The sequence below is a fragment of the Pan paniscus genome, chromosome 12 (assembly GCF_029289425.2).
Source record: "Pan paniscus chromosome 12, NHGRI_mPanPan1-v2.0_pri, whole genome shotgun sequence".
Classification (NCBI taxonomy): domain Eukaryota; kingdom Metazoa; phylum Chordata; class Mammalia; order Primates; family Hominidae; genus Pan; species Pan paniscus.
In genome coordinates, this window is record NC_073261.2 from 49,594,500 (window position 1) to 49,621,806 (window position 27,307).

The window sequence follows — 27,307 nt, forward strand, 5'->3', positions numbered from 1 at the left end:
CTTTTATTTGGTAACTAGTCAATTGACTTTCAGACTGATTGACTACATCTGGTGAGTCTTCATCTCCCACTCTAAAAGCAACAGTATGCATTAGAATAATGTCAGGCCTGCTCAAACAGATTCCTGGGCCCAAGCCCAGAGGTTTGATCGAGTAGGTCTGGGATGGGGATAAATGATTTATATTTCTAAGAAGCTTATAGTTGATGCTATTGCTGCTGATGTGGAAGAACCAATTCTCAGCATTCTGAAAAAAAGGTATTTTTTTTTTGTTATAACGCACTTTTTTATCTAGGCATGGCAGAAACATAGGGCTTCTATTTTTCCTATGAAAAATACAATTTCCATTCTGGTAGATAATTACCGTGAAACAACTGATCTGTAAAGCAGTGCTTCACAAACTTTAATATAAATACGAGTCATTTGGGGGGTCCTGTTAAAATGCCGATACGAATTCAGTATGTTGGGGTCGGACATGAGAGTTTGCATTTCTAATAAAATCCTAGGTCAGGTGAATTACAGTAGGTTGACCAATGTGATAAAGAACACTGGACACACTGAGCATAGGATTTTAACAACCATATTATTGTTTTCGTTATTATTTTTGTTTTTTTTTTCAGTTGCAAATGAGCTTTTATTTAGAGACGTCTCAAATCCGAAATTCATCTAATTATTTTCACAGCTTAGCTTATATTATCATTGTCAACTACTCCCAATAGAGAAGTTTGTGTTCACAGAAAACACAGACTAAGGCAAAAGCAGGCCTTAAATATCTTCCAAATTAATTTCCTCATTTTATTTATCAGGACATTTTTCTAGTCCTACATGTGATTGGGAATAAGAACATAGTGGAATCATTAGAGATCACTTTTCTGTGTGTTTTTCAGGGTAGATTAAGTCTAAGTAAACAGGAGTTCCTTAAATAGTGGTGGCAGTTTATGAAACCAAGGGAGCAGAACATTCCTTCTAGTCCTATGAAGATGTTAATGACCTTCACCTGCCTCTTTTTATGGTCATGAAATGAAATACATTCTTTATAGCCCCACTGTTCCTAAAACTATTTAGTGATTATGAGGAGGCCCTCAAAGAAAGTTGAGTCATTTCTTAAACTGTGCCACAAGATGCTTCGTTTGGTATCTTTGTTCAAACCTCTTTGTAACACTAACTAGAGTGATGTGTACATCAAGATAAGACATTTCTTTGTGTCAGTTTTATCTGAATTTCAATATAGCATGTCCCCAGCACATTCTATAGCCTACAAATAATGAAAAAAGCAATTAATCTCTCCAAATCATTCAGAAATCTTTACCGGTTTCATGCAGGAGGAATCAGATCCAAATTTCAGTGAAGTCTCCACAATGCCTAGTGAGAATATCTTTGTTCTCGTACTGCATGAAAGATATTTGGAGAAAGTTGCCATAAATAATAAGGGATTTTTTATTTGCCTAATTTTTGAGGATATATTTGTACCTATAAGAGGAAAAAATAGAAGAGCTCTTTGAATTTACAATCATAAACTTCCAGTCCTAACTCTTTCCATATATAAATTTAGGACATTTATGTTGTGCTTTCTCTCAATTAGCCATAGAAATTGGGGAAAAAAATGTTTTCCCCAAACATGGATAATTTGTATATCTCTAGAAAGAGTATTTATGCCTCTTTGAAGAAATCGTCACTTCCTGGGTAGTTCTTTTGCATGCTTTAAACTCTGAATTGACCTATGAAAAGCCAATATTTATTCTAAAGAAAAAATCTAATTTCACTCATCCACCAATGCATCAATCTATCATAGTGTTGGCCGGACTAAGCTTTTGATATTAAGTGTTGTGTGTATTTGTTGTGAAAAATAGGTAGAAGAAGTTACCATTCGTAGAATTGTTGCATGTAAAGAAACCAATATACTTTTCCTCTATTGTCATAATTTCTTAGAGAAGAGAAGCTATTACTTTCAAATAGCAACATTTTATATTTTCAAACCAAAGGCCTTACATAAATTATATCACTTTGTCTTTTTAAAAAGATTCTATCTCTATATAATATGCACATAAATTAAAACCTGCTTTTTCTGTTTCCTGAGTATAGTCTTTAAGAATCAATCGATTATGTCACAAATTTCTTATGAAATTGGCTTATATTGTCATTTCAAGGGACTGGCACTTAGAAAATTAATGTTTAAATGATTTTATGCCTAACATTTCATTAAATCCCAGGAATAGGCTTAATTAATATTTTATAGATTCTTTCTGCTGCTGATGGTTTGCATGTCATTCTGACTCAAAAGACGGAACTCAGTCCATTTTAACATTTAGGTGCCAGAGACAAACCTGCATTTTGCAAAAATAGGCAAGAGTAGATGTGAAGAGGCACGTAAAAATAAAAGAAGAACAAAGGAAGAGAAAAAGGGAAGCAGGACAGGAGGAAAGAAGTTAAGGAAGAGAAGTAAAAGAAAGAGAAAATGAAATGCTATGCAGAGTGGGAGCATGGATTGCCATCAAGACTTGCCTTGAATGCTACCCTGAAAATCTGTTTGTGATTCACACTTGGATGATAAACTACAGCCAACTGTAGCTTTAGATATTATAGAGTGGTTTATTTCTGAAGGCAGAGTATCTACACGAGATAGTATTTGAGCACAAGTCTTAAGAACCACTTTCAGTATGTGATCTTGGGCAATTCATTTCACACCTGTGCCTCAATTTTACCATTTTTTAAATGGGAATCCTATTACCACCCCAATTATAGCATTGCTGTGAACACTAAATGAGTTTTCAATTCACATAAAGCACTCATAAAGATGGGTGACACAGAGACATCCCTCAATAAATGTTAGCAATTAGTACAGATGAAAGAAGTTTGTCATTCCACCTCTAATGTAATACACAAATTAAGATGATGTTAAACGTCCATATAAATTGCTGCATGTGCACCTGAACTACATGTCAGTCAGAATCCCAGAAAGAAATACTGGACACTCAAAAGTTTGAATAAAAAGAGAATTTAATAGAGGGAATTTTGTAGAAATAGGAGTAGTGTTAAGGGGAGGATCTGCAAAGGGTGGTGAAAAACTCAAACAGAAACAACAGGAATCTCTTACCACTCCACTAGGCCTGAAGAGATAAAGTGAAGATGCAGGGTTATCAGATCTAGGTAGGAGCTGTAGCTGTGAAGGAGGGCTTGTCTAGAGGGCTCATCTAGCAAGATCTATATTTATAGCCTAGGGTTTCTCAGCAGCTGCACTTTTGACATTTTAGATCAGATAGTCCTTTTTTCCTTGGGGGTACAAGGTATTCTGCACACTGTAGCATGTTTAGAAACACCCCTTGCCTGTACCCACTAGATGCCAGTAGACCTCAATCTCTACAACCAAAAATGTCTCCAGACACTGCTAAAAGTTCCCTAGGAGGAAAATTGCCACAGGTTGACAACTACTGCTGTAGCAGAAACCAGTTACTTCAGAACTGTAGCAAGGCAGGAATGATTAGCAAGAAATAAATACTACCTCTCCTATTGGCACTGGGTGCCTCTTACTTACAGAAATGAATCAGCCAGACAGCAAGGGAATTTGATGAAGGAATCTAGTCATAGAACAAGCCTCCTTGGGCACAATGCAGGGCAGAGAAGGGCGGTTAAAAGAACTGAAGGGGTAAAAGGAGGTTAGCCAATATGCAATCCAAAGACATGGATTAATTTAGAGTTGCCTGGACTCCATTTCAGTAGTTGTGGTCCTTTGGGATAACATAGAAAGACAAGGAGAACTGCACCTTAGAGGATCTTAAGAAAATGTATTAATGCCATGGTCCCCAGTTGGATACCATGAGAAATAGAGCCTAAATATATATAAATGGCTCCAGTTTGGATTTCAATTGGATGTTAAATGTAACTTAGCACAAGAAAGGAACAATTCCCCACATGTATAACCCCCTCCCAGTTCCAGCCTCATTTAAATGTTATAAAGATCTGTACTATGTAATGGGGAAAGAAGGAAGATGTTCAAGAAAGGATAAATGATCATGCTTCTGTAGGCTCTTCCCTAAATTCAGAGGTACTTTCTCTGGAGAAAGATCCCAGTATCTGGAGGAAGCTAATATAATGATCCTTGTGGTCTTCCTCTCAGTCCAGAGTCTATAAATTAGATAAATGCCACCAAAGCCACCACTCAATTATTAAATTGCAGAATTTCACTCATCTCTCTTTCAAGAAATGTTTTTGGACACCTGCAGAAGAACTAACAATACTTTCTCACAAAATGCTTCATCAGCTGCAGCTACATTTCCTCCATCATTGTGACATCATCCACATGTCTTCATACAAAGCCTTACCAGGCCATGGTGACAGTGCCTATGTTAGCAGGCTCAGGCTCTCAGAATGAAATACCACAGATGGGTTGGCTTAAACAACAGAGGCTTATTTCACAGTCCTGGAGGCCAGAAGTCCAAGCTTAAGGTGATAGCAAGGAAGGCTTCATTCTGAGGCCCCTTCTTTTGGCTAGTAGACAGTAGTGATCTCAAGTGTGCTCACATGACTTCTCCTTTGTACACATGGGGAAAGAGAAAAAGGGAGAAGAAGAACTCTCTAGCATCTCATCTTGTTAAGGGCACTAATTCTAGTGGATCAGTATTCCAACTTTATGACCTCATTTAGCCTTAGTTACTACCTTAGAGGCCCTATCTCCAAATATAGCCATACTGAGGGTTAGGACACATAATATTCTGCTCCTCTTCCCCAAAACTTTATGTTCTGTTTGCATGCAAAATAAATTTATTTCATCCAAGCATCCCCCAAAACATTAACTTTTTCCTGTATAAACTCCAAACTCTCAAATAATATCACTTAAATCAGATATAGGTGAGAATGGAAGTGTATAGTTCATCCTGAGGCAAAATTTCTCTCCAGCTGTGAACTGAGAAACTACACAAATTACGTGCTTCCAAAGTATCATGCTGTGACATGCATAGAATAGACGATCTATTCTAACAGAGAGAAAAGAAAGAAAGGAAGTTGTGATGGTCCCCAAAAATTCCACTACAAGGCAAACTCCTTTAGATATTAAGTCTCAAAAATAATCTTTTTTGGCTCAATTCCTGACTTTCCAGGCCTACATGGGTGGTGGTCCATTTTCTGGACCAACTTGGGTGGTGACTCCACATCCATGACTTTAGGCGACAGCTCCACTTCCACAATTTTCCAGGCTGGGGTCCTGCCCCCAAGGCTCCAGGCAGAAACAGCCTGGCTTGTTGAAACCAAGGAGGAATCAGCCTTTTCCCCTGGACCTATGGTGGGAGGGGCAGCCCAGATGATCTCTGAAGAGCCTTTGGGTCATCCTTCCTTTTTCTTCCCTTTTCTAGAAGGAAAACTTACATTGGCAGCTGGATAGCTCTATAGTCCTCTCCTGGTGGGATCCTAGAAGTTCAGCAGTCTTCTTCATTCTTTCCCACTTTTTCTGTCTCCCTTAGTTCAAACTGGCAGTGTTTCAGTTTATATAATTTTTTGTTTGTTTTTTTGTTTTGTTTTGAGACTGAGTCTAGCTCTGTCGCCCAGGCTGGAGTGTAGTAGTTCTATCTCGGCTCACTGCAAGCTCTGCCTCCCGGGTTCACGCCATTCTCCTGCCTCAGCCTCCGGAGCAGCTGGGACTACAGGCGCCCGCCACCACGCCCAGCTAATTTTTTGCATTTTTAGTAGAGACAGGGTTTCACCGTGTTAGCCAGGATGGTCTCGATCTCCTGACCACGTGATCTGCCCACCTTGGCCTTCCAAAGTACTGGGATTACAGGCGTGAGCCACTGCGCCCGGCCTCAGTTTATATAATTCTTAATCACTTTATCAAGTAATGGTCCAGTCACAGCCTTATTGTTCTCTTTAGAACATGCTTTCTCTTTTTTTTTTTTTTTTTTTTTTTTTGCAATATGCATGGGCTGAGAATTCTCCAAATCTTTAAGTTCTGGTTTCTTTCTGATTAATAATTTCTTCTTCAATTCATGTCTTGCATCTCATTGTTTTACTATAGGCAGTCAGGAGAATCCAGGATTCACTTGCAATATTTTGCTTAGAAATCTCCTTAGCTAAATATTCAGTTTCATCACTAACAATTTTTCTTCCTCTAAACACTACAACACATTCAACTGAGTTCTTTTTACAAAGACTCCAGTGACCAATCATCTGCTCCTAACTTCTGTCTGAGACCTGACCAGAATGACCTTTATCATCCATACCTCTACCACCATTCTGTTTATGATTGTTTATATCTTCTCTAAAAAGAATATGTATAATACATCTAGTGGGTAGAGGCAAGGGGTGTTTCTAAACATGCTACAATGTACAGAATACCCTCTAACCCTCTTCTTTATTTGTGATTCCGCACCAGAATTAACTTTAACTTCTTCTATATTTCTACCAACAAACTCTTCATGACGACCTAGTATTTTTCTAGCATGTACCTCTAAACTCTTCTGGCCTCTACCCATGACCCAGATCCAAAACCATGCCTACATTTTTAGCTATTTCTTGGAGCAGCACTCCACTTCACAGGACCAAAATCTCTATTCATATGTTTGGATCGTCCTAACTCATCTGCATAGGCTAGGTGGCTTAAACAACATAAATTTGCTTCTTACAGTTCTGGAAGCCGGAAGTCCAAGATTAAGGTGCTATTAAGGTAGGTTTCACTCTGAGAACTCTTCTCTTAGGTTGTGGGTGACCACAGACTGTGTGCTCACATGACTGTTTTTGTCCAAGTACAGAGAGAGAGCTCTCTGTTATTTCTTTTCATGAAGACACTAATTCTAGCAGATCAGGAACCCACCTTGTGACCTCATTTAACTTTAATTACTTCCTTAGAGGCCCCATTGCCAAATACAACCACATTTGAGATGAAGGCTTTAAAAAATAAATTTTGGAGAAACACAAATATTCAGTCCACAGTGCAAAGAGGGTTAATGCCACTAACTAGACAAAGGGTACGAGAGCACTGTTTTTTTTTTCCCGGAATAGGGGAGAATAAACTCCCTAGTAAATATATGCCACCTTTTATGTTCAATGTGTCACAAAATCTTTTGTAAACCTTTTCATCACTTCCTACCTCCTCAATCCTAGGCGATAGAAAGGAAGAGAATGCCATTCTATCATTTGTTTTATTCTCCTCAATCTTCTGAGACTCTACTTGCACAACCAGTTAGTTCTCTCTTTTCCATCAGTCATATTACATAAACTCTCCCCATCAAGGGGATAGAAGTGAAAAGACACTAGTAGCTTGTTGATGTTATGTTATTTAAACACAAACTTCCTGTTTCACATGACATAAACTCTATTTTTTAAAATGCTGTGTAATTTATGGCTTTCATTAAACAGTTATACCGTGGTGTGTAGAGCCATGTTCCCACCATGTTGCCCAGGCTGGTCTCAAATTCCTGGCCTCAAGCAATCCTCCCACCTAGGCCTTCCAAAGTGCTAGCACTTCAGGCATGAGTCACCACACTTGTCCTACTTAATTAGTCTAAATCAATGAGTTTTGCTGCATGATGAATTAAAACAATCATGGAGCCTTTTCATGTTTTCAGAATGATAAATACAAATTATCTGCTGTCCTTACAAATGGCACTTTGAGTTTCCATATAGAAGCCACATAAAATTAAATCATAATACACAGCAGAGAAAGTGACACACATTCATTGAAGTAGTTTGGGGTGAAGGGTAGTTAGTAATGAAATCAGAGTTTGAGAGGTGAGGGTAGAATTTTTGGTAGGAAAAGCAGAACAAAGATTAGGGCAAAGAAAAACAAAAATAATATTATAGAAATGGTGTGGAGGAGGTCTAGATGCCCAGAAGAGCTTATATTCTGGGTGATGGCCAGGAAAAATAACAAAGTACAGCGTGGTGAATTTATCTAACTCCCCTGGAGTATGTCAAACAATCTGGATATTCAATTTAGCTTCATTCTGATATAGGAGCTAATGGAGGTAGTCTGTAAAGGTAATGCTCTGTAGTGATGGAGAAGTGCAAGCATGTGACCATGAGGGTACATACTGGAGCATGGTATAACAGTTAGAGCCAAGTAAATAAGCCCTGTGATCTTTGGCATGGGTAGCGGCTGTAGTTGGGGGTGAGTGAGTGGACGATCTGAGAACAGCTTTTGCAAGCTATTCTCCGTAGTCTCACACATACAGATCATCTCCTCCTACGATTTACTACCACAAATGGCGAATTTCATGAATTATGTGGCAATGCTTATTATTTCCAGTGTCAGAGGACATCCTTTTGTAGTCCCCCTACATATTAATATTTGAGCATCAGGTTGCTTTAAAGCAGAGATAAATTTAATGATCCTCCCCTAAGTTTCTCCTTGTCATTATTGCTTATTTGCTAACACTCTGGGGTTTTAATTCTTTTTCTTTTCCTTTAAATTTATCGCTTGATGGAAATAATTGGGAGGTTTGAATATTTTTCAACAGTGAGAGTCCTTATTAGCTTTTAAGTAGACAAAAATATCCTTTCTTCCCTATAGTGCAAAGTGGAATGGGCTATTACTACCATCTCAGTAAATTAAATTACTTACAAAAAGAAAAGAAATAGATTGTGAAAGTGTTTAGCCAAAGGAGTTCTCCAGCTGACTGAACATTTATGGGCACTTTGCCATCACTGCAAGGTAAATTCACCTACAAGTAGCTATTTAGAAAACATGTGTATAATGATGGCTGTTAAACTTACCCAACTGAATTGCACCTAACTTTAGACAAAAGAATAGAATATATACATAACCAAATTGATGGTAACTAAGAGGATAGCAGTTTAATCACCAACAAGGATATAAATAGGGCCAAGTGAAGAGGCTCAAATTGGTGATACAGAATAATTAGTGGTAATGAGCTTAAGAAAAAAGAAAGTTTAGTTGGAGGCTCAAAAAACACAGGTGTGCACCGCATTTGGTGGTTTTTGATTGGGAAGCAGCCTGCTTTGTTTTGAGTCAAGCAATCTCCAGGCAGGCATAGGGAATTAGTTAAATCATACTGTGTACTCCCTGCTGGGCCTACATCTTTAGGCAAAAGCAACCTAAGTTTAACATTAAGCGGTGTTGTCAACCTAGGTTGCACATTTGAATCACCAGGGATGCTTTCTAAACATAGTGTGGCCTGGGCCATACCCTAGAAATTTTGATTTAATTGATCTAGGATAGGGACCAGACAAGTATTTTTAAAATCACTACAGATTTGTCAAAGTTGCAGCCAGGACTGAGAACCACTGCTCTAAAGGCACTTCGGATGGCGGAAGAAATCTCAAATGACTCCTCTTGGCTTCTGAATCGGGGTGGCAGGGGTTGTTTTGTTTTTCAGCAGCAGCTGAGAAAGCAGCCACATTAACAACCTGTCCTTACACATCCCAGGCCTATGGTTAGTTTTTACTGCTCATTAGAAGGTGGAGATGATTTTTTTACAAAACGCTAAGTCAGTGTTGGGCTGGAAGGTGAGGATAATGGCTAAAGTGATCAAGGGTGTTCCATTCTATACAAGAGCAAGTTGTGGGTGAATTGGATACACCGAGATTTGACAATGAGTAGCTTTTTGATGTGTACAACCTGGGTAGTAGGCTGTTTATTGTACATATGTGGCCAGCTACCAGGGTAGCAGTAGCAGACGTGCTGTCTGTATATGGAAGCTACACGTACCAGCAGTCTATCTCTTGCTGACTTCGTAAGCACCCATTCTTTGGCTCAGAAACCACCTGACAGTCATCTCCTTCCCTCTTCTTTCCTTCCTTGCCACTTTTCACACATCTCCAATATGGCATTTCACCACAAATGAAATTACATTACAAAAATCTGCTTATCTTTGTATTCCATATTAGACTACAGGTTCCTTAAGGTTATGGACAGCTTTAGTCATTCTAATATCTTTAGCTTTCATCACAGTGCCAGGTATGCAAATATTTGTAGACTGAAAACGGTGGCCTGTGATTCTAGATCTCCTGTTTTAATTTGAAGGTAAGAATTGGTGGGAGATCGTACAGAAAGGAAAAGGAAAGGGAGATGCTCACAGCTTTAGAGGTAAACTTCTTCCAAATACAACTCAATTCTCTAATAAATATCTCTCAAATTCATACATTCTTATAGCACATATTTATTGAAGCATTCTACACACAGCAGCAAACTTGTCATAGAAGTTTTCTGACATCGTAAAGCTTACTTTGGGGTAAACTATTAGCAAAGGAGAAACATGAGCATCATTAAGAATATTTAACATTTTTAAAAAATGCTATGAAGAAAATCAACAAGGAATTGAAACAGGAAATGGTTTACATATGTGAATCAGGGTGGGGTGACATTTTAAACAGGTGGTTAGAGAAGGCCCCTCTAGAAGCATGACATTTACGCTGAAACTCAAGCCCATTGCAGAAAAATGGGGTTGGAGGGGAAGGAGATCCCAAGCAGAGAATAGTGAATACAAAAGTCCAAGTACAGGAGGAAAAGGCTTGGTGAAATTGAGAAATAAAACGAAGTCTTATTTTTGACTTCTACATACATACACACACACACACACACACACACACACACACATACAATAGCTGGAAAAAAAACATTGTTTATGATTAGATAACTCGTGAACCTGACCCCTTTTACAAAATCACCAAAGTTCTCCCAGGCCTTGAGTTATAAGCCATCACACACCCAGGGGCAGGTTTGCTGGCTTAAGAGTGTCCCTGTAAGATCATCTCTAAAAGGTCAGTGGGCTTTTATCCTGCCAGATCATGTTTGATCTAAATGACCTGAATAGTGACTTCAGCACTCCCAACTGAAGGTTCAAGTCTGACTTCCAAGTACCAAGGTTACATGAGTCCAGCTCATTGTCTGGGATGCACTGAGAGCTTTATTCTAGAGAAGACCTGGATCTTCACAGTGAAATCTGCAGTGCCTGCCAGCTGGGAGTGCTTTTCTACCTCGGCTTTACTGATTTGTATTATGCAGTCTAAACCACAGGGAAGTGGAATTAGGTTTGTCTCATTCTGTCAGTTCTTAATAAACTCCTTGAGTACAGCACCCTTACTTTATTCTTCTTTATATACCCAGCTCCTAGCACAAGGCCTAACTCTCAGAAAATTGGCCCACAACCTAAATGATTTTAGTTTTTTTAATGGTTAGAAACAAAAAAATCAAATGAAAATAAATATTTTTTAACACATGAACATTAAATGAAATCCCAAGTCACTGTTTGTAAAGTTTTATGGAAACAGTCATGTTCATTCATTTATGTTTTGTCCAAGCCTATTCTCTCATGATAAAGGCAGACTTGAGTGGTTGTTACAGACTGCAGTAGTTATGGTAGAGACTGTATGGGTTGCAAGTCTAAAATGTTTACTATTGACCCTTTATAGAAAAAGTTTGCCAACCTCTGTGATAAATATTTACCAGGTGAATAATGAAATGAATACATAAATAAATGAACTATTATGGCAAATTCACTTTCATATAATTACTCCTTAATAGCATACACTGTATGGCAGGGATCCAGGTATTAACCTAGACCTTTACACATTTTATTTAAAATATGAGACCAGTATTATTTGTGAGTCATTCTGCCATGTTGTTCCAAAATATAGTCAATCAGAATAAAAATTTTAATTGCATTTTCTAAATGGGCTTCTCCCCTTTTTGTAATTAAAAATACATCTCAATGCCTCTTTTCATGAAGACCAGCCAGTCTTCCAAGAAGTTACATTTGTACTCTATTAGACTCATGGTAATCATTTCACTGTATCAAGCATGTGTATGTCCTCTGCAGTTTTCTTCCTTCTGTGTCAGTCTGTAGGTTCTAAACTTTTACCATGGGATATGCAATTCTGCTTTACAGAGGTACATGATAGAAAGAAATTCAATCACCTCACTTACATGTGAATTTCATTTCACTTTTACATTTGTTAACTAATTTCCTGGGTTTTACTGAATGCCCACTGCACTGTCAGATTGGAGGCCCTGGGAGGGTCACGAAGTGAATATATGTTCAAAATCTGCAAAAGGCAAGCAAATCAGTTGCATCCTGCTCAGGCAAGATGCATGTTCTTAGGTAAAACAAGTTAAGGGCACTAGAAATGGTTTTATATAGATCCAAATTGAAGACTACACAAATTCATATGGAAACTGAAATAGGCTACTCTAAATATTGGAGAAACTGCAAGTGAACTTGAATGGAAAACTCTGTAATGCCTATTACACCTTCTTAGTACTGGCATTCCTGCTTTCATTTCCTTTTTCAAATTGCTGAGAAGGGATTAAAACAAACATATCTTAAATTGATCCTGTTGTATAGGCTGATAGGATTTGTTTCTGTTTGTTTACTTTTGCATGGTTTTAATTTTCCTGGAGGGAATTTGGGCCCAAGTAATAATCACTGTTTTCCGTTTTAGGAGAAACTTGTCTTCTGTATGTCATTAAAACTTCTACAATTTTTTTTTCACAAAGGAGAAAGTTATGTGATTGGAAATTCTATCATCTCTATTTTGTAGTAAGTACTTTGGAGGCAAATTTATGTAGATTCACTTAAACAGGTTGTTTGCTTACAATGCACTATTGGGGAGACTTTACTCATTCTAATTTAGAGGCCAGAGCTACCGAAGGAAAGCCTTTAGAAATTAATACCAGCTAATTAATCCAGCTCATTAGCCTAAAACCTCACTGAATGCCGTGAGTGCTGCTAATGTAATAAGCTTCCCAGTTAATGGAGTCAAAGCTAACTTCAAAGATGGCTAGTACCTCATTCATTAATTTAATCAACTCTCTGGGCACCTCACAGACAACAAATCCTGGTAGGAGAGCAATAAAGATGGAAACGGATGTTTTGTTCTCTTATCCCCTGACTGACTTAAAAGTTAAAATTTGGATAACTGTTGAGTACACAAATAGTACATGTTCCCACCTCTAAATAACAACAGGACAAGACAAACAAATGCTATAGAGAAATTTTTGTCAAAATGAAAGTTTAAAATTGTCCCAATAGTCCAATCAGTGTAAAAAGCCAACATCTAGTGTGTTGAGTATTGTACATTTTACATGCTCAATCTGCTATACATACTTTAGCCCATAAGAAAAGAAATGGAAATGAGGCATCAATTTGCACCACTGTCTTCTTGTTTTCCTTTTAAGATTTTCTAAAATAAATGTTAATAAATTTAATGAATTATTCCATAAATTAGATTATTTTTTAGATTTATTATTTATTCCATCTTCAAAACAAAATAAAGAAAGGGTATGATTATTGTTCTTTCATTCAGCAAATATCTAAGTATCTGAGCAATGTTTTAGATGAGGGAGTTCAATGAGAATACATTTTAAATTGTTTCTATTTTCATTCATTTTTAGTAAATCTTGCCTTCCTCGTCTTCTTTCGAATTCTTGAATTTTTCTTATTTCTGGAGATTTTTCTCTATTATAGCTTCTCTTTAGGGAGGGAGGTTTTTGTGTATATCAAATATTAGGAGCTCAGAGATTGCGTGGGCCTCTATTTAAAGAGAGGTTTGGTTTGATGAATGAACCAGTTGACTATGACATTGGGGAAAGAAAAAACTGCTACAGGTGAAGGCAGATGAACAAGAAATAAAACAGTAGGGAGAGAGATTTTGTTTTAGGAAGTCACTTGAATAATTACCTTCTTTAAATATGATGATAGAACAAATCAAACTCTTTTAAATTGTTCAAAGAGGTTTATTCTAATTCAATATGAGAGAGCACAGCCTGGAGAAAAGATAAACCCAAGAAGCCTTGAGTAAGTGGTCACTAGGCAGTCAGAATGCAACTCTGTTTTATACAATTTAGGGAAGCAAACATTACAGGCAAACTCATGAATCAATACATGGAGGTCATTCATTGGTTTGGCCCAAAAAAGTCAGAATATACAGAAGCCAGGGCTTACAGGTCGTAGGTGGATTCAGAGATTCTTTAATTTGCAAATGATTGAAGGAACAAAGCTATGTCTAAAAACTTGAAGTTCACAAAAAGGAATGTTTAAGTTAAGATAAAGAAGCCTACCAATTATCATGTGATACTGTGCTAGAGTCAGGCTGTGAGAGCAAACCACAGCATACTGGGTCAAAATGATCTGTAGGGGTGCATGACTTAATCCTTGCCTGGCATGGCCTTAGGTCTTGCCTATAATTTGGTATCTTATTGCCACAAAGCATCTGCTCTTTCAGTCTTATGATAGCTTTTTTAACATTAATGCTGGTCACTTGTGTTTAAACTTCCCCAGGGAGTGGGTATAATGAGGCATGTCTGACCTCCTGTTTTGCCATGGCCAGGAACTCAGTTTTTTTCTAGGTGCCCTGGGCCAAAAGAAGGTATGTTCAGTCAGTTTGGAGGGCTTAGTTTAATTTTAGTTTACAAATAGAATGTGAGTTTCCGGGTTCAGATATGCCCTTGCTTTCCTTAGTATTCTATAACGTGAACCCTGTGAGTAAGGCTGAGGCTCCTTTTCTTCCTATAACTCCAGTGCTCTCTCTCATTTTACACAGGTTCAGGGAACTGCTCAAAACTCTGCATTTTTCTCCTTCTTTACCAGCCCTGGATACACCATGCTAGTGAGAGATTCATAGTTTTGCAAATAATTTTTCTCCAGTTTTTTCTATAGCTGCATCGAACGATATGCTAGAACATTTTTTGTTTAGTATATTGTCCTCTCTGTCTTGCAGAAGTTTCTAAGAGTTTTGGTTTGGTGATGAAAAAAGAAACACGAAAAAACTAAAAACACTTCATTTTACAAAACACTGGGATGGGAAATTGGAGTTAGTAATCACAGATCAGGACTCAAATTTCCATCTTAATACAGAACAGTTAACTTTTGAGCTTAAGGTACTTTCTCAAAATAGTGTTGTAAAATAAGTTTTCTAGTCATCAGAATAATCAATTTTTAGTTGTCTGGGAGCTGTCTTATCTTTGCAAAACTTCCTCCCCATGACCAGAACTGAGAAGTTGATTCAACTTAATCTATAAAAATATTGAACATTGTAAGTATAGTAAAATGGTCAGGGATAGACAACTAAGATAAAATAATCAAGATCTTTTCATGTATTAATGAAAGTGGTACCAGGGACCACATGATATAGTCCTTTTTGGTAATGGAAGCTGCTCTACTGGTTTTACTGTATAACAAATCACACCAAAACTGATTGGCTTACAACAGAAAACATATATTTGAGTCTGTGGAGGTTGGCAATATGAGCTAGGCTTAGCTGAGCAATTCTGCATATCTAGGGTCTTTTGCGGACTTTGCTGTTGTGCATATGTGCTTGTGATGAGCTCCCGTGAGTGCTGCAGAGACTGGCTGGTCTAACATGCCAGTCATTCCACATAGCCTCCATCCTCTGGCAAAATAATCTAAGCATGTTCGCAGGGTAATGGCTAGATAGGTTAGGCTCCTGGAACTCACATAATGTCACTGTCACTGTGTTATAGTGGTCAAGAGAAGTTACAAGGCCAGCCTGTATTCTAGGCAAAGGAAAGTAGACACCTCACCTATTGGTGAGGGGTGCTAGAAATAACTGTAGCCATAATGTAATCTACCATAAGTGGAATACGTAAAACTTGGGAGCTTTCACACTTACATGTCTGTCAGGTGCAGGAAGCCATTTGGCAGCCAGGATATGAAGATAACATGCTGAAACTATCAGGCATGTTTGATTGACAGGACCCTGAGAGGATGCTGATGACATTGTGTTCCTAGGTTCAGTTGTTCCTAATACTCAGTGCTATCTTTGCTCATCCTTTAGTTTAGCCATTATATCCTTTCTTGTATTCTATGAGCCAATTAAATTTCCCTTTTGTCTAAGTTAAATGAGTTGAGGTTCTATCAGTTTAATAAAAGTTCTTGAAAAAAACCAGTACCCAAACTTGTTTACATGTACTTATTCCTTGTCCATTCTTGTCACATACTAATATAGCCAGTAGAATAACAGCTAAGTTATATATTCATTTAGCTATGGACATTCATTTTAAAATTAATTTTACTTTCAATAAGTGAAGTGTCTATCTTCATTAAGCAATTCAACTGCATTGAATTCTTTATCTGGATTTATATAGTGGTACTTTTTAATGCCCTGAGTAGTTAGACACTATCCTTTAATTCTGAAAATTAGAGAGGAAATGTCATTTAGAAAATTGAAAATCAACTTTTTATGACTTCAATTGAAAGAACTCATGCTGAAATGTGAACAATATTCATGAAAAGTTAACAAATAAGACCAATGATAGTCCATGGTAATTTTAAAATGATCCGACTCTTAAACGACTTACAACTAATGCTAATACCTTTGAGAAAAGAGGGTCACAATATTGGAATTTCATGCTCATAACAAAACTGAACTTCAAAAGCCTTTCACAATCATATATATCAAGAGTCCATTTCACATTGCTCTCACATTTACTATACATTTCTCACTTTAAATATAATTATGGTAGATTTAGAATTATGGGATTTGAATCAATTTTCAGATTGTGAAACTCCACATAGTCCTCTATAATTACCCTGCCTCCCAACATTGAAAAATACGCTCTCTCCCTAACTTCTCTTTTTGAATTACTAACACTATGAACCCCTATAATTGAAAAAAATGTGTCACTTTTAACTTCTTCATTGTATTTGAAGAAAAAAATACTCGAGCTGAACAATAAATGATGTTTTTAGAAAACCAGAACATACACAAAAGTTTCTTAGCTTCTTAGCACAGAAAATAGGACTGAAGGGCTTGTTAATGAGCCAATCTATGAGCCATCATGTGCTAGCATCTCTCTAAATGGAAACTGTAAGACAAAAGACATGTCACCTTTCAAGAAAGACACTGTCAGTGTTGAGTAAAACCAGAGTGTGACTATGGCCCTTCAGTGTATTCCTTCTTTGTTCAGTATCAGGGAATACTTTCAGCATCTTCTGAAATTTATAGAGGTCAATGAGTTGTCATTATTATCCCTATTTTCAGAGGAGTTACTTGAAACTCAAGAGGATTAAAGTGACTTATAATTAGTCATAATGGTTCCTCCCTTTCACAACCTACTTCAGATTTAAACTATCCCTGAATGAAAGAACAATTTAATGTGATTTATGTTAAATTGCTCATATACTTCAGAGTAGCAAACAGCAGAATTTCAGAATAGTAGAATATATTTCTCTATGTGATTTTTAAATTCTATGCTCCACATCCATTATCTGTAAATAAAGTGCAGCTTCCAATGCAGTCAATGAGCAGTCAAGTGTTCTAACGAGGACATCTTTAAATAGTGTTGTTCTGCTGTGCTATAGAGTGGAGCTCATCAGAGAGCTGATGGAACACAGAACCATTTGGAGAGGCTCTGAGAACACATTTACAAAAATACCAAATCTGAATTAAGCAAAACTTAAGAATACTTTGTTTTGACTACTGAAAAGGAAACAATGACACACACAGGGACCCAGGTGGTTAATGTACTGTACACTATTACTGTAAAGTACAAGACCTCAGCCTCTGAGCTCCTCAGAAACCATGAATTCAGTTGATTACATAGTGCCCTATAGAATACACTTGAAGAGTAAAAGAGCAAACATTTCAGATACTCTTTCAAAGCTTGCCAATGCACTTGGCTTTTGAATTCTTGCTATTGGTCTGCTGTGCAGGAGGGAACTTTACAATGGTTTTTACTCTCCAAGAGGTTTTAAGCCTGCCTCAATTACAATAGAGAAAATGACATGAGCCCTAGTTTAAGTGCTGTAAAAAAATAAACTGCAATTGTAATAGCAAAACAAATTTTCTCAGTTCAGAAATGGTGTAATATGTAAACCTAAAGCTTTGCAGTTAATGCAGGTCCCTTGACTTTTAAGTCAACTTAATTCGAAGACAAATACCATGATTTCTTAGCTATGAAATTGTTCTCTCCCACTGTAGTTTAAATTAAAAGGCTTTAAGTAAACATTGCAAATTCAACAATGTTCACTTATGAGCTACTTATTTTCATCTGTAGATTCACCTGGTTGTGCAAAAAGATCCCTAAGGCCCTGATTTCATCTCACATTCACTGTTCTATACATGTTTGTGAATTCAAGTATCTCTTCTTTGTGAAGACCATTGACAGAGCTACAAGACGGTGAACAAAACCACAACCCATGTTTAATGTTCATGTTGATGTCTTTTAGTAATTTGGCTAATTTGTAGAAAATTAGTCATTTATTTAAGTTAAAGTGTAGAATAAATGTTCTATAATCAGTGAATGTTGTTTCCATTTGGAAATAATTTGCTGAATTTTTATGTGATTTTCAAGTTATGTTACTTCACCAGTTAACAAGAGAGTACGAATGGGCTGTATTACTCTTAGGAAATCCCTTTTGAAAGCATTCTTCCCGCTGAAATGTCAGCACAAAGTGTCTTCTTACATTTCAATGCTTTCTTGGAGTATAAGTGACCCATGGCACCAATCCCACATATCTCCAGGAATCTGACATCCTGAAAAATCCTATGAGGTTTCCTAAAATAGGTCCCGCTGGCAAACATTTTACGTCTGAACCTGTACTGATGGAAAGAGGTCTCATTGAATAAGAAATAATAAAAACAAAACAAAACGATAGACTTGGGGTGAGGGAGATTAGAGCTAACTTTTATTTAGTATCTAGTAATTCGGCCATGTCACTTTACAGTCTGTTCCTAGCTCTCTCTGTCAGCACAGAAATTAAGGTCCAATTTTTAAAATATCACTATCAATCACAACTCTGACCTAGTATGTATTTTTTGCAATTCTCCTTTTTACAGAATAGAATGGCATATTCAAGATTTTATCAATAGCTTGTTTGATGAGAAATACTCTTGTTACTATTTTGTAAAAGACTTCCTGAAAATAGTTTTTACCTTCCTTTAGAGGTAAAACAACAACAAATCAGAAACAAAGCATTACATATTGATTTAATTTTCCAACTCATTGTGAAAAACGGTGAATTATACAAGTTAATAGAAGTGAATAGTAAAAACAGAATGAGAATTTATCTAGGCTATTGCCAGTCACTGTAAAATAAATTGTAATCTGAATATGTGCTTTGATCAAGTATTTTTTCAAAAACATGGTCTACCATGATTCCCAATTTTCAAACTTCAAAATGTGTCCCAGTACACACATTGATATGCACATACATAAATTTAAAACAAAACTCTTATGAACAACTTATCTTTACTCTATACTCTGATACTTTCTATTCTAGCTAATTTAATTTTTTAAATGCTTATTTGGATTCACAAAATTGATTTCATAACCTACTAATGAGTTGCATTTGCGCATAGAAAACATTGCTTTAATCTAAGACTTAAAAACTGTGAGGAGGTGACTTTCCCCTTAATAAGCAGAGAGGTGTTAAAAACATAATTCTCATAAGAATAGAAAGTGAAATTTGTGTCAACGTTGTATTAATCACATTAATAAAAATACCAGCAAGAAAATACTAGAGCTAGTTTTAAGAGCATTTGAGGAACTTGCATAGTAAACAGACGAATGACTTCTAAAAATAAGTTTGCTGAATTATATTTAAGACTGGTTAACTCCCTGCAGTATAGGGAGCCATAAGACCTCTGGTGGTTAACTCTAGTAAATTATAAAATCAAAACAACTTAATTTCTGCACTTTTAGATACAGAAGGATTCAAACATAGTCCAGTCGGGAGACTGATAAAATATCAGTTATTTTAAGAAAGAAATTTTAGAAAGAATGCTAACTGGATATAGAGTTATTAACCAAGTTTATGCAAAGGCTAAGATATTGCTATGGTATCACAGAAACAGCAATGTTAGGAAGTAGCTACCACCCCTACAACTTACAGGGCTGAGGGAACGAAAGGAAGATCATTAAGAATTAAAAGCTTGGAGGAGAAGCTTTGTGGTGATGAACCTCAAATCTCTCTGGTGCTAGTGCTGGTGTCTCTGAGGAGGGCTTGATGAGATCAAATGTTGGATATACTGCTAATGTTGGAAATACTACAAAGAGGCAGCACCTGCTGCTGTGGGAATAAATTGATATAGCCAGAATGAAGACATGCCATTAGGATAAATTCCTGGAGCAGGAAGAAACAAAACAGGAAACCAACAATGGGAGCAATTCCCTCTCCCTGCCAAGTCTTGCCATCTCCCTCCATTGGCAAAGCCTAACAGGAAACCACAAATAAAACAGATATGTGGTTTGCAAAGTCCAAACCTCAGCATCCTAAAAGCAACCACAGAAGGGAACTTAGAGCTGAGAGTCAATAGTTTAAAACCTGCCACAACATCTAACCTTACAGGGCAATGGAGCCTTTGCACTTTTCTCATCTGTGGATTGTTCATCAAGAGTGTCAAATTGTAACTCGCAAATATGAGAAATATTCTAGCATGAGAACAACAAGTAAGCAAGTATCATTTGCTTTTTCCTAAATTTGGAATATATTTATCTTTATCAGAAATTTATGGCTTAATTAAAAGCTCCACCAAAATTCAAAATTATTATAACTGATATTTTCTGCTTTTTATATTAAATGAATTTCTACAGACCATTATTCAGGTCTATTACACTAACATTAGACACATATTTGGTTTGTTACCTTGAAAACCAATAATAACATTACATATTATGAACATAAAGATGTGCCTTCTCCCATGATTCCAGAGTTCTTCGGTCCAGTATTGATATGTGATAGAGTGTTAGAATTAATCTATGGGAAATTGTGATTATTTTTTAAAACTAAATAAAAGTTACACATGATGATAGTAAATATTTCAATTGTGTATAGGTATCAAATAAAAAGTTACATATATGTTTATATATATAAATAAAAGTGTAAATATATTTATTTACACAAAACAGATCATACCATACATTCTTTTGCACCTTAATTATTTTTCTACTTAGTACCATATCTTGCCGTATTACAACAGATAGATCCTCCCCTATATTGTTAAGATCTACATTCAAATGTAGGATCTACATAATCAATTTTAAAATTCCCTGGGCATTTAGGTTGTTTCTAACTTTCTGTTATTGCAATGGCTAGCTAGCTAGCTAGAGCAATGAAAAGTTGAAAGATACTGTTTTATGTACAAAGTCTATACACATAATATGCTGACAAAACAATATTGAGTTAAATAGTAATCATCATTTTGTTAATGTTTATTTGTAGTTGAATTTGTAGCTGATGACTTGAAACAGCATGAAAGAGAACAAAAATACAACCTGATGAGTGCTGTCCTATCTTTCCAAAGCAATTTTATAATCAACCCATCTTTCTATTTCTCATATCCAGATGCCACACCACATGAAGCCCTTGCCATATTACAGCTATGACCAGCCTGTGATCGGGTACTGCCAGGCCCACCAGCCACTCCATGTCACCAAGGGCTATGAGACAGTGTCTCCAGAGCAGGACGAAAGCCCTGGCCTGGAGCTGGGCCGAGACCACAGCTTCATCGCCACCATCGCCAGGTCGGCAGCACCGGCCATCTACCTTGAGAGAATTGCAAACTAACGCTGAAGCCAACTCCTCACTGGGGAGCTCCATGGGGGGAGGGAGGGCCTTCATCTTAAAGGAGAATGGGTGTCCACAATCGCGCAATCGAGCAAGCTCATCGTTCCTGTTAAAACATTTATGGCATAGAGAAAATAAAAAGAAAAAAAAAAAACTGCTTGAAGAGGGCAGCGAATGCACCTGCAGCATTACCGGGAGGACTGCAGAACTTTCTTTGCTTTAAAACATAAAACAAACAAAAAGCCTCCCGGATGTAAATAGTAAGAGTGTCAAGTTCTTATAAAAATAGATTTCACCCTAGCTACATATAGGTTTGTTTGTATATTTGATTTTTCTACACTGCATGGTTCCTGGGCTGGAGAACCACAGGGGAGCAAATAAACAGGGGTGGGTGGGAAGCTAGGGAAACAACCGTTTTCCTCTTTAGGTGTGTGTAACTCTCACAGATTTTATTTAAATTGCTTTCATTTATTTTTTCTTTAAAACTGCTGTTTGTTCTTGTTTTGTTTGTTTTAATTTTTTTCTTTCCTGGTCAAGTTTCTAATACAAAACATGAGCATTAAAGCTTATGTTGTACCAAAAGAAAATGTGCTTTACCACGGACCACGGAGTTTGACAAAACTACTGGAAAACCCAATAAGTCTGGGTGAATGACCCTTCAAGACAAATGCCATATATGGTACATGATAGAATGAATTTTGTTTTGTCCCATTGGCAGCCCTCACTGTGTAGGATGTCTGAGAGAGCCATGAAGATCTCCGAATGAGAAGACCAGCAGAATCATTCTCATGTGGACTAAGGCTATAAGAGAGATATGACCATGGGCTCAATGAATGAAACTGCCAAGCTGACAAATTTCTAAACACAAGATAATGTTTAACATTGCTTTTTAAATTAATTATCAATTAGCTTTTGTGTAGTTTTTATCAATAAAAGAAAAAATATTGAAAAATAAATATATTATTTTGTGGTTGGTATACCACAGCCCACCTAATGCTGAGTGCTTTATCTGTATATTGTGGAATGCTTCTAGTCTATATCAGGGTACTTCAATAAGAATCAGTTGGTATCTATCAAGTGTTTTCTGTGTGTTCCATGGTCAGATAGGAAGGCCCTGTGAAGTGTAGAAAAGGAATATGAGATGTGGTTTATGCCTGGTATGGTTTGTCTGTGTCCTTACCCAAATCTCATCTTTAATTGTAGTTCCCATAATCCCCACATGTTGTGGGAGGGACCCAGTGGGAGGTAACTGAATCATGGGGGTGGTTACCCCTGTGCTGTTCTGGTGACAGGGAGTAAGTTCTCACAAGGTCTGATGGTTTTATAAGGGGCTTCCCCCTTAGCTCAGTTCTCATACTTCTCCTTGCTCCAGCCATGTGAAGAAGGACGTGTTTGCTTCCCTTTCTGCCATGATTGTAAGTTTCCTGAGGCCTCCCCAGCCATGCTGAACTGTGAGTCAATTAAAATTCTTTTCTTTATAAATTACACAGTCTTGGGTATGCCTTTATTAGCAGCATGAGAATGGACTAATACATGCCCCAATACATTTCACAATTATTTTCAGAGCTATGTGACCTTACTCTAATAAAATTACATAATAATATGAGAAAAAGTAAGTATCCATGGAAGGGTTAGAGGTTGTCAGACCTTATAGAAGTGAAAGAACTGTGTGGAAATTGGTTACTAACTAGGAAGATGGATAGCATCACCCATTTTTTTTAACAAAGGAGATCACTGCGTGCACATCAGTTGAGACATTTTCTCTCAACTTCTTTCATGTTGTAATGCTACATCTTAGCAATTCTCTAACTGTGGACATTCTCCTGATGTGTCCACTGGTGTAATTTGCCTAGTTTTATTTTTAAAACTAAATTATACTACAAAATTTATGTCACCCTTTATTTGGACAAGTTTCATGTTTTAAGGCATGCTTACTTATAGTGGCCCTGCTGAGTGTTCCAGAACCAAGTTAATAGCTGCCATCCATTTAATTCCAAATTCTGCTGAATTAATAAAAGAGCCTTGTAAATACCATCACATCACAGCAAACTAACTGAACATGTTTTGTTTTTTCTCCCTCAAAGAAGTTCTGTTTTACTACCACTTTAAACAAAGCTTGAAGTTAAATTCTATCCCAAATGATACAAATAGTATGTCACATTAAAGCAAAATTCAATTGAGGGAAGTTTTTTTCATGTTGGAACACAGGGCTATTGCTGTTGAATTCTGTTATCTTTCCTCTTAATATTATATTCTGGGTTACATGTGTTTTCTTTTTTTCTTTTTCTTTTCTTTTTTTTTTTTTTTTGAAACGGAGTCTCGCTCTGTCGCCCAGGCTGGAGTGCAGTGGCGCAATGTCGGCTCATTGCAAGCTCCGCCTCCCGGGTTCACGCCATTCTCCTGCCTCAGCCTCCCGAGTAGCTGGGACTACAGGCGCCCGCCACCATGCCCGGCTAAGTTTGTGTATTTTTAGTAGAGACGGGGTTTCACCGTGTTGGCCAGGATGGTCTCGATCTCCTGACCTTGTGATCCACCCGCCTTGGCCTCCCAAAGTGCTGGGATTACAGGCTTGAGCCACCGCGCCCGGCTACATGTGTTTTCTTAACCATTCAAGTAGAATCAATTTACTATAAGTTTAAAAATTAAAGATAATTCTTTGGCATTGTGATTTTGTTTTCAGAAACTATTCAATACATTTGGAATATGTCTTCCCAAATTACAAGGATTTTTTGGTGGGGGTCTTTCTGAACTACAAGGATTCTCTTAATCCTTCTCATCTTCTCTATCTATCCAATGTCCCCCATATACCATATCCACCACACCACCCCTTCCAGAATTGATTTATGAGAGGTCACACGTGAAAAATCTCGATCAAATTTGGCTGATGTCAGCTCTAGTTTTAATTCTGTTTCTTATAATCAAAAAAGTCATAAATACATAAGACTCTTCATGTTACTTAAAACTGCCATATTTGGCCAACAGTTGCCTCAAGGTTAATATGAAATAAGTGAACTACTAGCAAAACAGATAGTATTATAAAAAAGTTGTGTCCTATTTATATGAAAACTTTCGAAGAACTTATTTAAAATGTAATTTACATATGCCAGAACAGTTTACACTGAGCTCCAGAAATCTATGATTAAAACAAAGAAACAAACAAAAACTCAAACCAAATTTACTTTAGTAGGCTTGGAAAAGTCCTCAGTTGAAAAATTCAGGCTTTATACTGTATGAAGGGTCAAGCAAGTTTTCAGATAAAACAGTGTGTGTGTGTGTATATATATGCTATTTATATACACATACACAAATAAATAGTATATATATTTATTATATATACAAATATATGTATATAGTGATATTTCAACAAAGGGGTTAGGAAGAAAATAGGATTATTCATCACTTAAGCCCAAAAGTCAATTATTTTTATGCTGCAACCCTGGTGTAACCAAGGGGGATGAAAGGCTTCTATTAGTCAACACTCAGGATAAATTGTCTTCTGGGCCTAAAAATGATAGGGAACAAACTTGCCTATGGAGGGCACTTTCATCCCTTTTTTTGTTAATTATCATGCTTTGCTATGCAAACCGATTGCCCCAGAGTCCTTCTTCCTTAACATGGAAGAGTGTAATTGTGAATTGTGACCCTAGATAATGTATAGATTTTTTCACTTTCTTCTAGAAGTCAAGAATTATGTTGATTGTACTTATTTTTTATGTTGAAATGTTAAAGAGCCCTCTCAAAGAAAGTTATGCTTTATTTCAAGACTATCCTAATTAGTAATTTGATTTTACACTATAATGCTTATTGAATTTCTGAAGGCTATGCAGGTTGTAATTTCAAAGTTGAGGAGTCTCATGGAGTATTTATAGAGCAAGGGCATTAAAATCATGCCTAAAAGCAATTGTGAATGTGACAGAATACAGATTGGAACAATCAACTATCCAAACATTCTGATTAACTTTTTTCATAAATATTCTTCGTAGTGCTGAGTTTGCTTTACTTATTGCAAGATGCAATAAAGAAATAGCTTCGAACAGAGGACTGATTGGTATATGTTTAGGTGTAACTGTGGTTTAACTTCGCATCTTATTGTACCTCTACTCACAGATTGGAGGGCCTAACCCCAGCATGTCTGATCCAGGTCTGATATGGGGTCTGAGAATGTCTTTCTAAGTCCCCAGATGATGCTGAGGCTGCTGTACGTGCACTACATTTTAAGAACCACTGCCATAGAGTGTAGATACTTATATCTCTTTAGGTTGAGGACTCTGTATGAAGACTTAAAATTTGCATTTAATATTTACTTAGAATTTAATGTTAATCTTTAAAATAATAATTAATTTAAAGCACATAGTAGTTTTATATGTTCATGCAATATGAAAGGCTCGTATCTTTACATAAAGAGCATTTTCTAAAATATGCTGTGTAACACTAACAGATGATGCTCTCTGTGAAAGCAAAGAAGCGAAAAATAAACATCAGTAGCAGTAACAACAACAACAAAAGAGGTTTATATGATCAAATTAAATTCAGAAAATATTGCATTTGATATGCTCCCCTTGGAAACTCACAAGGCAATTTAACATTTAAACAATATCAGACATACTGCAGTCAAGAAACCCATTTAACTTTGTTTAACCTGGAGTTTTCTAAACATATTAAACTACAGTATCCTTCCTTAATTTAATATCCAAAAAAAATCCTGCAGAACTAATTTTCTATAGAACTCAATTGGGAAATGTTAATTTAAAGAATGTTATTTCTTTGACCATCAAGAAAAGCATGTACCTTTGCAGATAACTATTTCTACATTTACAAATGACACAGTGTACACCTATTTCTGAGATGCATGTAGATTTTTTAAAATCAAAGACAATATATTTTAATCTCTCTAACAATAAAGCAAATGTCAAATATACCTGGATTAAATGAAAATGAATAATTAAAATGATGAAAATTTGATATCATGAATGAGAAGTAGATCTCTCCATAGACAACATTCCTATTCCATCGGGGATTAGACTCACTGTTTCTAAAGTGTAAGGAATTTTAAAATCAAAATAAACCACCAAAAAGTGCATGAAAATGTGGAGAGCCTTTATTATCTGAGTTAACAAGTTCCTGGTAAGTCACTGGGCTTAGATGATGTCAATCATTCATCTGTTTTCTGGGCCAGAGGTGCCCCTCAGACAGGTGATAGTAATGCTTGCCGGAAGGGAAGAAAGAAAGACCAACACGAACCTTGGCTCATCCTATCAAAGTTATTTCCTTATAGAAGCCAGGAAATTGATTATGGTTTTAGAATAAATTTTAGACTTACTGTACTCATTATTGTTTCCTTTTCAAAATGACATAAGAATAAAAATGAGGTCAGATATGAGCAGAGATTTTGTACTAGTTAAGAAAGCTATTCTACTGAAAATAATGGAAGAACTATGTAATAACAAATCCCTGGAATCAAAACACCCAAATTCTTGAGTTTGGCTATAACTCTTTTGGGGGATATTCACTTGATTTTAGTTAATGGAGGAAATACAACTGAGGATAACTGATGTCAGGATTAATTAGATAGTTATATTAGTCTACTCTGACTTTCATAACAAAATGCCATAATCTTAAACAATAGAAATATATTTAGAAATATATTTTCCTTACAGTTTGGAGGCTGTAAAATTCAAGATCAAGCTCCTAGGAGGCTTCAGTATCTGAAAGGGCCTTCTTCCTTGTTTGCAGACAGCTCCCCTTTTCTCTGTGTCCTTATACGGTAGAGAGAGAGTGCAAGCTCTTTGATATCTCCACTTACAAGGAAATTAATCCCATCAAATCAATTCTTCACT

At 36.6% G+C, this 27,307-nt stretch overlaps 1 protein-coding gene across 2 annotated transcripts in view; it reads left to right on the plus strand.

The window, feature by feature from the left end:
• Positions 1-22,955, plus strand: part of LRRTM4 (leucine rich repeat transmembrane neuronal 4) — a 786,543-nt gene extending 763,588 nt beyond the window's left edge. The window contains exon 4 of one of the 2 annotated variants that reach the window (XM_063594586.1): positions 21,249-21,379. Coding sequence is in view for 1 of the 2 variants with exons in the window: in XM_034953438.3 (XP_034809329.2) it covers positions 21,249-21,470 (222 nt within the window). In the remaining variant the exon portion in view is untranslated. Of the gene's footprint in view, positions 1-21,248 lie in introns of both variants that reach the window. The other variant, XM_034953438.3, reaches the window with a different exon arrangement.
• Positions 22,956-27,307: the final 4,352 nt, after the last annotated feature.